General features: G+C 42.8%; 1 protein-coding gene across 1 annotated transcript in view; it reads right to left on the bottom strand.

Annotated features, from left to right (window-relative positions):
• Window positions 1–992: 992 nt before the first annotated feature.
• Window positions 993–14,803, bottom strand: part of Hormad2 (HORMA domain containing 2) — a 28,047-nt gene continuing 14,236 nt past the window's right edge. Inside the window, exons 4-8 of the mRNA XM_013014263.1 lie at window positions 11,971–11,991; window positions 10,616–10,642; window positions 4,775–4,842; window positions 2,015–2,166; window positions 993–1,315 (exon numbers count right to left, since the gene is read on the bottom strand). Of these exons, the coding sequence (XP_012869717.1) occupies window positions 993–1,315; window positions 2,015–2,166; window positions 4,775–4,842; window positions 10,616–10,642; window positions 11,971–11,991 (591 nt within the window). The remainder of the gene's footprint in view (window positions 1,316–2,014; window positions 2,167–4,774; window positions 4,843–10,615; window positions 10,643–11,970; window positions 11,992–14,803) is intronic.

The raw sequence follows: 14,803 nt of genomic DNA on the forward strand, positions 1-14,803 counted from the left end.
GGTTCAATTATTGCTACTAATTGAGTGAAGACTAGGACTTCTTTCATTGAACTAAACATAAAGAGAGTTAAAGACCTAGAAGACACCTTTAGAAGTTACCCAGTCCAGTCCAGTTGGCTTCTTGAAGGACTCAGACTATCTCACATTATCGTGCTAGTCTCCAAATACGTCATGAGAAGATTTTATAGTATCCCTTCTTGCCTAAAAACATTTTTGTCACAGACCTTGTTAATACAGTGTCAGCACAGAGTAAATACAATTATCCAGAAAGTCAGTTAATGGTATACATTCTCCTAGAATACAGTGAGGCCTCAGAAGGTCCCCAGTTCCAAGTCCTGAAGATAATGCTGGTGTGAAGAGCTCAGAGTCCTGCTTATCTACCCTACTAGCTACAACCCCCACCCGCGGCTCTCCCCAGTGGTCTCATTCCAAAGCTTGTCTCTTCGTATGTGACAGTTGACTACCATTTTCTTTCCAGTAATCAAAAGCTAATGTATATTTCTATTGTGTATAAATGCTTCCTACAAATATGTTACTTACAAAACAGAAAACTTCCTTGTCAGGCACTGGTATCTCACACCTGTAATCCTAGCTATTCAGGAGGCTGAGATCTGAGGATCAAAGTTTGAAGCCAGCCCAGGCAGGAAAATCTGTAAGACTCTTATCTCCAATTAACCACACACAAAAAAACAGTCAGTGCAACTGTGGCTCAAGTGGTAGAGTGCTAGCCTTGAGCACAGAGGCTCAGGAAGAGTGCCCAAGTCCTGAGTTCAAGTCCCAGGATGAGAAAAAAAAAAACAAGACTCCCACTTGTTCTAAATTCATGGGTATCTTAAACAAATCTATTAAATATATTGGCAACTATTCCTCTCCCTCTAGTCATAGACAATTTCTCGCTCCTCCTTGAAGACTACACTTTTTGGCTAAAGCCCCCTTGATGTCAGGAGTTCATTTTGTTTCTGTTTTTACACCTGGCATGCCCGGCTGGACTGTTATTGTGAGCTGCCCCCGTGTTCAAATGGAAAGGGGTCCACTGCATTTAACTCAAGCAGTGGAGGCTCACCAGAACTTGGCCTTACTTGATTGCTGTACTCCTCTTCCTCCTCCTCATAGTCCAGGCCCTGATGGACGATCTCAGTCATGCTGTCCTCCGGGTCGGACACTCTGTTGGTCTCCGTGGTCACCTTGACTTTTAGTTTATGAAAGCCAGTGGAGACTACCCCAACATGCATGTTTACAGGATCCCCGTCAAACAGCAGGAAGTGTGAGTTTACGGCTTCTTTAAAGCCAGGGGGTTGGTAATCATGCGGAGTCACTGCAAAATGAGAAGGGCAAAAGTCATTAAAATAGCATTTCAACAGAGTAAGTCAGGCTGGGCACCAATGGCTAATACCTGTAATCCTAGCTATTCAGGAGGCTGAGAACTGAGGATCACAGTTCAAAGCCAGCTGGGGCAGGAAAGTCCATGAGACTCTTATCTCCAACAAACTACTCAGAAGAAGCCACAAGTGATGCTGTGGTTCAAGTGATACAGCACTACCCTTGAGCAAAAACAGAAGCTCAGGGACAGTACCTAAGCCTAATTTCTAGCCTCAGGATTGGCACAAAGGAGAAAGTCAAGCTGGGTGCCAGTGGCTCACACCTGTAACCCTAGCTACTCAGGAGGCTGAGATCTGAGAATTGTAGTTCAAGGCCAGCCCAGGCAGGAAAGTCCATTAGACTCTTATCTCCAATCAACCACCAAATAGCTAGAAGTGAAGCTGTGGCTCAAGTGACAGAGCACCCAGCATTGAGCAAAAAAAGCCAAATAAGAACTCAAGGCCCTGAGTTCAAGCCCCATGACCGGCGCATGCACGGACACACACACACACACACACACACACACACACACACACGAATAAGTCAGATCTATTTTGTGAATAAGATCAGACATCATTCAGATATTTGCAAAATCCTTCTGTTAAATAAGCTAGTAGTTCAGAGCTTAGGAATTCAACTAAAGGTCTCTGCTTACCTGCATTATAATAATGGAGTTTCATGGTAAGAATCACATCGTTAGGAAGGGGTTCAAGGTTCTGCATCAGTATGTATAATTTCCGGATCAGTAGGATACTGGCTCTCTTAATATCTTCACTGCTTCCTCTACTGTCAAAACTTGTATTACTGCTACAGTCACATAAAAAACAACAACATGCTATTGAGGGGATGAAGGGGGTGACATTGATCAAGACGTATTGTCCTCATAAACTCACATGGTGAATGATAGAACTACTTACACATAATAAAACAGTTTAAAAAATAGCATACTTTTTCATTCTCATACAATACTGACAAACTATTCAGAAAGAATACAACTTTTGCTGGGTGCAGTGGTTCAAACCTGTAATTCTAGCTACCCAGGAGGCTGATCGCTGAGGACGAGAGCTCATAGCCAGCTAGGGCAGGATGGTACATGGGACTCTTATCTCCAATTAGCTACCCAAAAATCCTGGAAAGTAGAGCTGTGGCTCAAATGGCACAGTGCTAGCCTTAAGTAAAAAAGCTCAGGGACAGCACTCAGATTGAGTTCAATCCCCAGGACGCCTCTCCCTCCCTCCCCCCGCAACACATGGTCAAACAATTTATGAATTAAACATCAGGACATCTTGTTGATCAGTTTTACAATGTTATTTAAGGGAGTGATTGTACCTTTGGGGTTGTACAAAGAATTTCTAAGGAGCAAGTATCCCTAAAGCATTTAAATTTTAACCTCATTTTTTAATTTGGCTTTCAAATACTCATATGCCATAGTAATGAGAACAATGGAGTTGGAGTTAGATGACCTGGCGCCTCATATCAGCTGTGCTGTTAACTAGCGGAATGACCTCGGTCAAGGCATTTAGACACGCTCTAGGTCAGTTGGCTCATTTGTGTACACCTCTCCAAGCATATAGCCAATCAGCAACCCCGGGTCTGCTTCGCCTTTCCCTCGTCTCCTTCCTCACTATTGCTGGAAGCACCATAGCTGCTAATCTAGTCTTGTTTTCCTTCATGTCTACACCAAGAACTATTTGCTGCCCCACTTCCAAAATGTTCCTAGTAAAAAATCTGTCCATGACCCCTCTAGCTTAAAATTCTTCTCTCGGGAGATCCTTCAGTTCCTTTACCCCTCAGGTATGAAGGATAGTACCTGTACAATGCTTTTCAGGCCCAGCCACACCCTCACCTCTACCTTCACCTCCACCCTCACCCACAGCTATTACCCAATTTCCTCTCAGCCCTGTGGTTTCGCATATGCTGTTCACTTACCTTACGATCTTCTATTCTATGCTCCTTCCTCTAGTCCCTAACTTGTGTGCCACCTCTTCCAGGAAGCCTTCCCTATCATCTCTGCCCCCGACCCCAGAGTCCTTGGTCCCTAACTACTCTATGTAGGTGGTGTCAATTCATAAAGCAAACATTAAGTGAATACATGAATGTCCTCTCAAACAACTCAAAGTGTTACCTACCAGAATTTTTCTGAACAGAGGTAACCAGGGCAATGACCATGACAATCATGGCCTCCAGGATGTACCTGAAAGGTCATGTTCAAGACTCCCAGCTGAACCATGCCTGTCTTTTGTTTCTAAGACATGTAATATGCATTACCTTCTCACCTCCTTAGTATCTGAAAGATTTGGCCATTTGTTGTATGGCTTACCTCCTGGCATATATGCCTTTAAAAGAAGAGTTAATCTAGCTGTCAGTAGTACCTACATCTGAGTTTTCTGGAGGAAAGACAATTATTTTAATACAGGAAGACATGCAAAATGTGCTGTATGGTCTGAAAAGTATGATACAAATGTTAACTAATGAGGGCTAATATTTTAACTCTCATTTCTGGAATTTCCTCCTCGTGTCCATGGGCTGTTACATGGATACATGGGCTGTGTCCATGTGTTACAAGGATAATGAGGAAATGAGTCCTGGAAAGAATTCCTTGAGCTCCCTGGAGCTGAGAAAGGGAAAGGAAACATCGCGCCATGTTTCTTGTGTCCTGGCTTTGGGGATATCCACGTCCCCTTGCGGGGGGCCCCACTGTCCAGTGCTGTTCACGCTCGTTTCTTCCCCTCCCTCTTCTCTTCCATCTCATCAGCAGTGCTTAGCTCTCTGTGCCTTCTGGGCTGTCCTGAAGCCAAAATCTAGTGCCAAAGGAATCAATGCCCCATCACAAAACGCCACACATGCTCACTGTTGTCTTTGTCATAAGTAAATCTCAAACTTGGAAGTTTGCTTTCTTTGTTTGTTTTGACAGTACTAGAGCTTGAACTCCAGGCCTACGCGCTGTCCCTGAGCTGTTTTGCTCAAGGCTAGCATTCTACCACTACAACCACAGTTCCAGCATTTCAGATATTCAAACACTAACAATCCACTTCAAAAAAAATGTGTGCTTGTCCTGAGGCTTGAACTCAGGGTCTAGAATGCTGTCCCTGTGCTTTTGTGCTCATAGTTAATCCTCTACCACTTGAGCCATAGCTCTACTTCTTTTTTGTTGCTGTTGTTGTTGTTGTTGTTGGGGTGCTTAATTAAAGATAAGATTCTCATAGCTTTCCTGCCCTGGATGGTTTCCAACCATGATCCTCAGATCTCAGCCTCCTGAGTACCTAGGATTACAGATGTGGGCCACTGGTGCCCAGCTCCATTCTACTTTTACAATGGGTTTTGTACTACTTATAATAAACAACTTTTCCCTAGACTACTAAAACTTATGTTTATCTTACTCATATATTTATTATGTCCATCAATTAAATTCTACCTGTCAAAATCCATAGTGGCTCCGTATTTTGTGTATTTGAATTTGAACTGATATATTTCAGTCACTTTCTAGGAAAAAAACAACAACAACAAAGAGAATAGTGAAAGAAATTAACTTTAAGAAGAAATCCAGAATTTTGCCTATAATAGGAACATACTTGCTGCGTGCCTTCTTGCTTCATATCATTCAATTATTCAAGAGTAATATTTCTAGGTATAAATATAACTTAGTTTCTCTTCTCTATGCTAAAATAGAGAATACTACCATTTTCACTAAAACCAAAAAAGAACAGAGTAGGTATCTGCTATATAAATAGTAGTAGCATCAGTAAAGTCATTTATTCCTATAACACTTGTTGTATTGCATGTCTATGTTATTCCAGGCACCGGAGTCACAGGGGAGGAACAAGACAGAAAAGGCCTCTGTTTCTCTGGACTCTCTAGTCTGGTCAAGGAGACAGGGAACAGATAAACAAATGCTGGTATTAAGAGCATTTCAGTGCGGTGGCCACTAAGAAATGCACTGTGTAAAAGGATACAAGGAGGAGAGCTTGGATTGGGTTTGGAGGGGCAGAGTCTCTTGAGGGGTCAATCAAGAGTGGATCTGGGGTCTGGTGCCTCAGGCATCTGACCAGCCAGGCAGAGGCTTTGTGGTAGAAGGGACTCTTCCAGGATCTGAGAGAAGACCAAGAGGCTGGAGTTAAGAGCGCCAAGGAAGAATAGAGGAGATGAGGTGGGAGAGGGAGTTATAAGGCCTATTAGCCCTGGTGAGGGTTGAGATTTTATTCTAAATCAACCAAAAGTCTATTAAGGGTTTACGCAAGAAAGTGGTTTACACTTTAAAAGCTCCTCATGGCTACTTTGGAGTTGAGGGGAAGTCTGGAACCTTGAGAGCAGCTGAGGGGCACTTCATTGAGAATGGCACCTGGGAAGCTGGAAGAATTGGAAAAAGATCTAGGATCTAAGGCTGCCTGTCTTGTTTCCGCTCACTGCCACAGCCACGTGCTTTCCTGCTGTTAGAGGGCTGGGAATACAGAGGGACACGCTGCCTTTGAGAGACAAATACCCATGAGATAAAGTGACTGTCGGCGGACGCAGCTAACAACTGGGCGTACTGCAGTACTGATCCTTGGCAGCCTGGGATGAGGAGGTTGATCAGAGTCTCTGAGCCTTTAACATCTGCACTGGCCCAGCTCAACTGACCTTATGCCTTAACTTGCAACTTAATCACCAGCGATCAGGTCCTGGAAATATGGGCTCACACTGCTTAAGTCAAAGATGTTTTGCAGCTGAACAATCCATCTGAAAAATCAAGGGAAGTTCAGAAGGCTGCTGTGTGAACACAATAGGAGAGATGGATGCTCCAATAGCTGCCCACAGGGGCAGAAGGCCAGATACACAGTGTCCTCTCTCCAACAGTGCTGATCGTAACTGCCCTGTCAAGCAAACAACGCCCATTCTTCCCTGCCGGTCCATGCTTCTAAGCCACCTCGGACTCTGACTCTGACTGACTGTGTATGTGTGTGTGTGCGCGCGCGTGTGTGTGTGTGCGCGCTAGGTCCTGGGTTCTGCTGTCTCCGAGCATTTTGCTGAAGGTTAGTGCTCTATCACAGCTCCACTTCAAGATTTTTGGTGGTTAAATAGAGATAAGAGTCTCATGGACTTTCCTGCCCAGGCTGGCTTTGAACTGCCCTCCTCAGATCTCAGCCTCCCGAGTAGCTAGGATTACAGGCGTGAGCCTCTGGCACCTGGCAACTCCAGCTTCTTGATGTTGCGAACATTTACTTTTTAAAGGAAAGAGATGTCTTAGCAGTTGATAGTTGCATTTTATTATTTGGTTCCTGAAGCAACTAATTAACGAGTTATATTTGTTTTACAGTCTTAATCCTTTACAACTTCAAACTGACTGCCTTATGAAGAAAGAAACATCTATAGAGGGTATAGTGTCTTCCTTGTACCTCACTCACAAGATCTTCTCTCTCTCTCAGGAGGATCACCTAACAATCATGAACCTTCCAACTTCTCAATGGTTTCTCCCAACACAACAGCACACACAGCCTGCTTCTCTCTCCACATTCCAGTCTATTAGTAAGACTCCAAGTGACACAAATCCACTGATAACTATTTTCTATTCTGTAGCAAAAAAAAAAAAAAAAGTTTTTGAGAATAGAAATCAGGGCTAGAGGCCGTGGCTAACACCTGTAATCCCAGCTATAGGGAGACATAGGTTCCAAGACAAAAAGGCGGAATGCAAGAGACCTCATCAGCAAATAACTAAAGCAGAAAGAGCTGAGGTGTGGCTCACTTGTTTTGCAAGTGTGAAGACTGAAGTTCAACCCCCAGCACTGCCCAAAAAAGAAGAAAGGAAGAAAATACTAATCAGTCCTTCCTTTCCTAACCTGCCCCCTTCAGTGGCTTCCACTGCCCTTAGCCTAAAATCCACAAGTGGCCGTGGCACCCACCTATGCCCTGCCTACCTCCCCCCTCCCCTGCCATCTATGCCCTGCCTACCTCCCCCCTCCCCTGCCACCTATGCCCCGCCTACCTCCCCTGCCACTCTTCCTCCCTCTCGCTCATGAAGCGCCAGGCTCCTGGCACCCTTTCTGTACACAGACACCCACTTTTCCTTCCTGTTTTGGAACTCTGTAGAGCTATACTTTGGAATGTGCTCTCTCCAGTTGATAATAATATTCAGGCATTGGCATAGTTGTCCATGAATCCATTCAATCGCCAGCTGTGTGAGGTAGAGATTGCTACTCTCCTCACTGCTGAGCCGGCTCGCAGCACGGTAACTATGATGCTCGCCTGCCTGTCGCACACTGCTCCCCTCACCGACTCAGTGTCAGCTCCAGCCCAGGCCCCAGAGCGAGGCTGCCTGTGGACCACCGATCCAACACAGCCCCCCAGTCCTTTTTCTTACTGTTTACCTCAGCCCTGCCCAGCACACCGGCTTTCCCTTCAAAGCATTAGGACTATTTGAAATTACTTCTGCTCATTTTTGTTCACTTGCTTACTGTTTATCCTTCTTTTATAAGAATGAAAGCTTCTAGAGGGCAGGGACCTTGTCTGCCCCAGATAGTCTGTACTTTATACCTTGGACAATGCTCAGCACATACTTACTGAATGAATAAATGTTCGGCTAATTAGGATTTCATCCTGCAAGGATGAAGCTTGCTGTTAGAAGTGGGCACTGAGCACCTCCAATAGGCACAGAGGAACAGATGGAAAAATAGAACATTTGTGTCCTTGGGATGTTCCTGAATCTGTCTATCCCAAGCCAAGGCTCTCTAGGATGTATTTACATTGGTTTCCATGTCTCTTTAATCACTATCTACCTTGTTAGTGTGGCCTGCTCTACAGAAGCATCGTAGGAAGCGGTGGCAGCCAAGCCAGTGAGCTTTGTAAAGCTCATCAGCACTCTGCTCTAGGCTGACAGCTGTCATCAGCTCATCTCTTTCAAGACATGGAACCATTAGAGCAAAATGTCAGGTATAAAAGGACCACAACAAAGGTATAGAAGCAGTGCCCCAACTCTATTGGCCTCTGACCTGTGATTTAAGCCAGAGGTTCTTAATTGTACTCTTCACAAGAATGCTGCAATTTTTAATTTTTAATCCATGTATCATATATCATACATATATTGATATATATATATATATATATATATAATGTTTTGTGTTAGTACTAGGGCTTGATCTCAGGGACTGAGCATTGTCCCTTAGCTTCCTCACACAAGGCTGGTGCTCTACCACTTCGGGCTTTTTGCTGGTTAATGGAGATTCAAAACTTTCCTGTGAAAATTGGCTTCAAACCACAATCCTCAGATCTCAGCCTCCTGAGTAGCTAGAATTAAAGGTGTGAGCCTCTGGCTCTTGTCTCCAAATATATTTTTGCTTCAGCTACATATTGTCATTGTTATTGTTTGTGCAAATTTGTTTAGGGCAGGATGTACATCTAGGGCTATGACTCAAGTGTTTGGCACAGGATCAGACAATGCTGAGGACTATGTGTGTTCTGAGTGTGAGTGCATGTGAGAATGCGATTGGGAGCAGGCAGTTGGGCCAGTGTCTTAGTGATGAATGGCAGCTGTACAGCTGTGTCGCGTCCGGATGCTTTTGCGCACTGTCAATATTGCTAGGCTATCATAGTAGCAATACTGGAATTTTTGCTGACTCTAAGTTATTGAATACCCTCAAACGTGCCACTTTTTTTTTCAGGTTTTATTCAAATCCGAACGGGGCCTTCCAATTGCTAGGCCAAGCCACACCTAAAGCCCTGTTTTTTAACTGATTATTTTACAAATAGAGTCTGGCTGCTAACCTATGGGCATGCCTGAGTCTCAGTCTTCCCACTTTTAGGCCTCCCTTTGTGGCTGGGATCATAAATGGATGCTACCGTATCTATCCAGCTTCTCTCTGTGGAGTCTTTTGGAGTTTTTTCTGCCCAGACTGTTTTGGAACCACACCCCTCTAAATCGCAGCCTCCCAGGTAGGTTGATGAAGACAGATGTGTACAACTGTACCCAGCAATGAGTTGAGAAGGGGGGTCTCACAAAATCTTCTTCCCTGGCTGGCTTCAAGCCTTAAACCTCCTTTTCTCAGCCTCCAAAGTAGATAGGACTACAGGCATGAGTCACTGGCACCTAGCACCACCAACTTTTTTAGTAAGCAAATGTATGCCACGAATATCTAGTGGTTAAGGAATCACTACTACAAGGAACATCTGCAAGTGTTCACAATAATGTCAAATGATAGCTCAGAATTGATCTATATGACAAGGCTTCATTTCCTAACCACATTAGTTTTCTTTCCACTCTAAAATTTTTCTGTAGCTCAGCCCAAGTTGCTCAGCATTTCATTATCCTAAAAACAGCTGGTTTGAAACTAGGTGTTTTACATGCGTAAGAAAGCAAGGCCAGCACTGCAGCAAGGTGCATTCTGGAAGCAAAGAAAGTACAAAGGTGGAGACAGGTGCAAGTGGAGACCGGCCACCTGCCTGCGTCTCCTCCTCCGGCTCACACAGCCCTGTAACTTCGCAAGAGAATATGAGCAGCTAAAAACACTTAACCCAGTCTCCAATACCACCAGGTAGACTAAAGCTAGTGGCTTGGAGAAGAACAAACTGAGAGCAAGGCGAGAGGAAGACAAAGAAAACAAAGAGCTTCTCCCTCTCCACTTCTGGCTCCCCCGGAGACAGTTCCACACCAGTGTAACAACTGTGTGCCCAAGACTTTACCATCCACCCCAGTAGCCCACTCCCAATCTGCCAGGAAATCCCCCACATGACTCAATGGAGAGTGTTAAAGTCCAGGCCTCTGCTGAAGAAGAAAGTTAAAGAAGGAAAAAGATGGTGTCCACCCACCAGCCAAAGATGTTTTCATCAAAGATTTGGATGTAAGATGGCCTTGAGGATGACTAAGCCAGGGGGAGAGATCTAGAAAGAGAAGTAAGGAGATAAAATGCTGGGGGGGGGAGGGGAGGCTACAAAACAAGGGGAGAATTTAGTTGGCAAAAAAAAATTAGAATTATGACACATCTCATTAATTTTTCCAAAATTCCATAAGCAGATCAAGAAATCAATTAAAATAAATAATAAAAGGAGACGTTTAGATATTTACACATTAAGAGAATTATCTTAATGTTAACATGTCAAGAAACAGGCTCATTTCTACTCATTTTTTCCCCTAATATCCCTAGACAGCTTTAAATTTCTCATAATAAAGGATCGATCCCAGAAGAGCTCACTATGTATTGTTCTGTTCTAAGTATATAATCTACAGCCTCAACTCAGGTAAACATACTAAAGTGTACATTCCTACCCATTTACATATGTATCTTCTTACCTCAGGTTCCTTGGGATTTGTGTAAAGCTGTTAAAAGAAAAATAAAAAGCATTTAAATTCTGACATCTATTAGATTTCCCCTTATGGACTTTGCTTTCCCTACAGAGAGTTCATTTTGTACTCCATTAATTGAGTGCTGTATTGACATATTACCAGCTAGAGATAGGATGAGCTCTTTTTTTCTTTCTTTCTTTCTTTCTTTTTTTTTGGTCGGCTGTGGGGCTTGAACTCTGGGTCTGGGTGCTGTCCCTGAGCTCTTCAGCTCAAGGTGATCGCTCTACCACTTGAGTCACAGCGCAACTTCCAGTTTTCTAGTGGTTTATTGGAGATAAGAGTCACATGGACTTTCCTGCCCAGGCTGGCTTTGAACCATGATCCTCAGATCTCAGCCTCCTGAGTAGCTAGGATTACAGGCGTGAGCCACCAACGCCCAACAGGATGAGCTCTTATTTTGCTATTCTCTTAACACTGAAGAGAATTCCTTGTAAGAAATGTAAGGTATTTATTAGGTGCTGGTGGCATCTATTATGGTTTAAATTGTTCAAATAATCTAAGATTGTTCACGGTATCATCTCAATATCCTTTCAATTCCTAGCTAAATAGATCATGTTATGTCTCTGGATATATAAAACTTTAAGTCTACATAACTTAAAAAAAGAAAATAAAAGAAAAGGGAAAAACAGAGAGTGTGAGGGACGGAGTAACATTGTCCAAAAAGAAATGTACTCCTGTAATTCTAACTACTCAGGAGGCTGCAATCTAAGGATTATGGTTCAAAGCCAACCCAAGCAGTAAAGTCCATGGGACTCTTACCTCCAATTTACCACAAGAAAACCAGAAGTGGCCCTGTGGCTCAAAGTGGTAGAGCACTAGCCGTGAGCTTAGAGACAGTACCAGGCTCTGAGTTCAAGCCCCACATTTAATAAACTTGCTTAGAACTCCCTTCTAGAAAGAGGAAAGAAGGAAGGAAGGAAGGAAGGAAAAGAAGGAAATGTATTCTTTACCTGACTTATGTAATTGTAACCCCTTTGTACATCACCTTTATAATAACAATGAAAGAAATCTTTTTTAAAAGCTTTGAACTAACAAAGTAAAAAGTGAACAAAATACTAAAACCACAAGAGCTGGTAGTAAAGCAGACAGCATATCCTACATATACATTACCATGTGTTATACTAAAGAAAGATCTAGTTTATAGTATCTTACTAAGGTTTCTGATAGATCCTAGCCTTTACACTCCAAACCTCACAAGACAGACAGGGAAGACAGGCTGGCCATGGGGGAGATGTGGCGTGACAGCCCGCTCTGCTGCAGCTGCGGAGTAGGGAAGAGGCTTACCTCCAGTGCATACTTACTGTAAGTACAGCCATGTGCAGCTTCAAGAGAAAAGAAAACGATTATTATTGTATGCTCACACCCATGTGGGGTTTTTTCTTAATGAAAGATAATCAAATTATTATTTCAGAGGGCTTTCAAATATTTGGGTAGAAAAAAAAGAGGCATTTAAATAATGCCTATTATCTACACTGGGCTCTGCTGGTATAGATACAAAAAAAAAAGAAGAGGGAATACAAAAAGTTATATTCTGATTTGGGAGGCAAAATATATTCAAGATACTTCATTATTGCTCAAAATTAAATATACCTCAGAATCTCTCTCAAAAACGCCCCTTTTATGAATGGATACAAAAATTGTGGTATCCATACACAATGGAATATTATGCAGCCATTAGAAATGACAAAATAATGGCATTTGAAGGGAAATGGATGGAGCTAGAAGAAATCATGTTGAGTGAGGTAAGCCAAGAGCAAAGAGACAAACAGTACATGGTCTCCCTGATAAGTGAATGTTAAATCCAAAATGTTAAGAAACAAAGGACTTCCACTCATCTGGTCGAATCACTACTAACTAACCCCATGCTGCTGATCACATGTATGGTATATATGTGCACACCAGAGGGGAACCAGGAAGATGACACAGAACTAGAGGGAATCAGGGAAAAACATACAACAACAGGACCCATCAGCTGCACTGGACATTGACCAAAATGAACTAAGCAACTCAATGGCAGCAATGGAAGGGAGGGAACAAGTGGGAAAAAGGGAACAGCTGACGCTATGCAAAACAAAAGAAATGTACATTCACCCAATGTGGAAGAAATCACTGTATTGCAGAGCTCATAGAACTCATAAACGTTATAGACCGTGATAGACAAATTGTTCCAGGAAAGTTAGAATGTGTTTGTGACTTTAACTGAGCATCACTATCCCACAATACGGTGACATTTGAGAAATTATGTAACCACTTAATCACAATAAATAAATAAATAAATTTTTAAAAAGAGCACATTGTTCCAGTAAAAAAAAAACAAAAACAAAAACAAAATGCCCCTTTTGAGATTAATGGTCTAAAGTAAAAATTTTAAATTCCTGCTATGTCTTATAAAAATTCTTGCCTCTGTATACTCTGTATGTATGTGTATATATATTATAAAAGGATTCTATTGGATTTTTAAGAATAATAAATAAATATAATCAAAATAAATTTAAAACAAATCAGAACATATCATAGGACAGGAATTAGAACTCTGGTGACACTGTGTGGATACTTTTGTTACTGCAAGTCACTGATTTGATGACAGTGAAACTTTATTAATAGTTTATTCAAAAATGTATAAAGAAGACAAAGACCAAGAAGAGGAAGATGATGAAAATGAAGATGAAGAGGAGGAACAGAAAGAGGTGGAGGAGGAGCAGAAAGAGGTGGAAGAGGAGGAGGAGGAGGAGGAGGAGGAAGAGGAGGAGGATAGAGATGAGGGGGAAGAGGAGGAGAAGGACTCATCCCCTAATGTCCAGAGGAAAGAAGTCTAGCAGGGCAGTGTTAAGTAGGAAATAATCCAGGTAAGATAACCATCATAATGAAACAGCACTTCAGAGCTGCTGACTACCCACTCTAGCAGAAGGACAATCTAGGCTAGGGTCAGGAAAATGCTCCCAGAAGACGTAAATCACATTTAAGAGGGGATTGGAAAGATGCATTAGAGTGAGATAGGCAATGTGTATGGATATGTACAAAGACAAGAGGAATTTGGCATGTTCTAGAATCTTTATGTGGCTTGATGGGGGGGTGGGGGGGAGCGGGAAGCAATGCTCTAGAAAGATCATGTGAAGGACTCTGAACTTTATTTGGAAGCAACTCAGACTAGGTGCTAACCTTTAGTGCTAGCTTTTAGTTGCTGGAATTTGGAGCAGTCTAGGAAGATCTGAGAAGAGACACTTGTGGGTACTCCAAAAAGCAGGACTTTTAGGGCCGCAAAAGAGCAGCTGTTTCTTTTTCTTTTCTTTCTTTTTTTTGCCTAGTCCTGAGGCTTGAACTCAGGACTTGGCATTGTCCCTGAGCCTCTCTGTGTTCAAGGCTAGCATTCTACCGCTTGAGCCACAGCACCACTTCTAGCTTTTTCTGTGTATGTGGTACTGAGGGATTGAACCCAGCGCTTCATGCATGCTAGGCAAGCGCTCTACCACTGAGGCCCTTCCCCAGTCCAAGATGTTTCTTTTTTAAGCAGCTATTTGCCATAAACACAGAAGTGCCACTGTATCGTATCAGTAGATACAGCTGGACTGGCACATAACCTCAGATCACCAATCCTCCACCATGGTCTACAATCTCCTGCCTTCATTTCTTTTATCTTTGTGTTCCTCAATCCCTGAATCAGTGTTGCATAAGTCATACGTCAGTGAAGAGAGGGAACATATGGTACCTTAAAGAAATAGCCAGTTGGGGGAAAAAGGAAGGCACAAACAGGAAAGGGGAGAAGCCATGATGGAACTCTCATTTACATTCATCTTATCGCTTCCACTCAATCTAGACCCTCCATTGTTTTCACACTCTTCTTAGCTGTCCAGGGATTCAGGAAATATCAGATGCATTTAAAAGTTAATCTGTGTTTTTAAAAAAACTCAGCTATACCAGTACCTGTTTTTAGACAACAGGTTCTACCCATTTACCAAACATAGTTACCAAAATAACCAAGATAAAGAAAAATGCTTTCTTCAAGTCTGCTCCTTTTCTTTTCTTTTCTTTTGGGGGGGGTCTGGTCATGGGGCCTGAACTCTGGGCCTGGGTGCTGTCCCTCAGCTCTTCAGCTCAAGGCTAGCGCTCTACCACTTGAGCCACAGCACCACTTCT

The sequence above is a fragment of the Dipodomys ordii genome, unplaced genomic scaffold, assembly GCF_000151885.1.
Source record: "Dipodomys ordii isolate 6190 unplaced genomic scaffold, Dord_2.0 Scaffold23, whole genome shotgun sequence".
NCBI lineage: Eukaryota > Metazoa > Chordata > Mammalia > Rodentia > Heteromyidae > Dipodomys > Dipodomys ordii.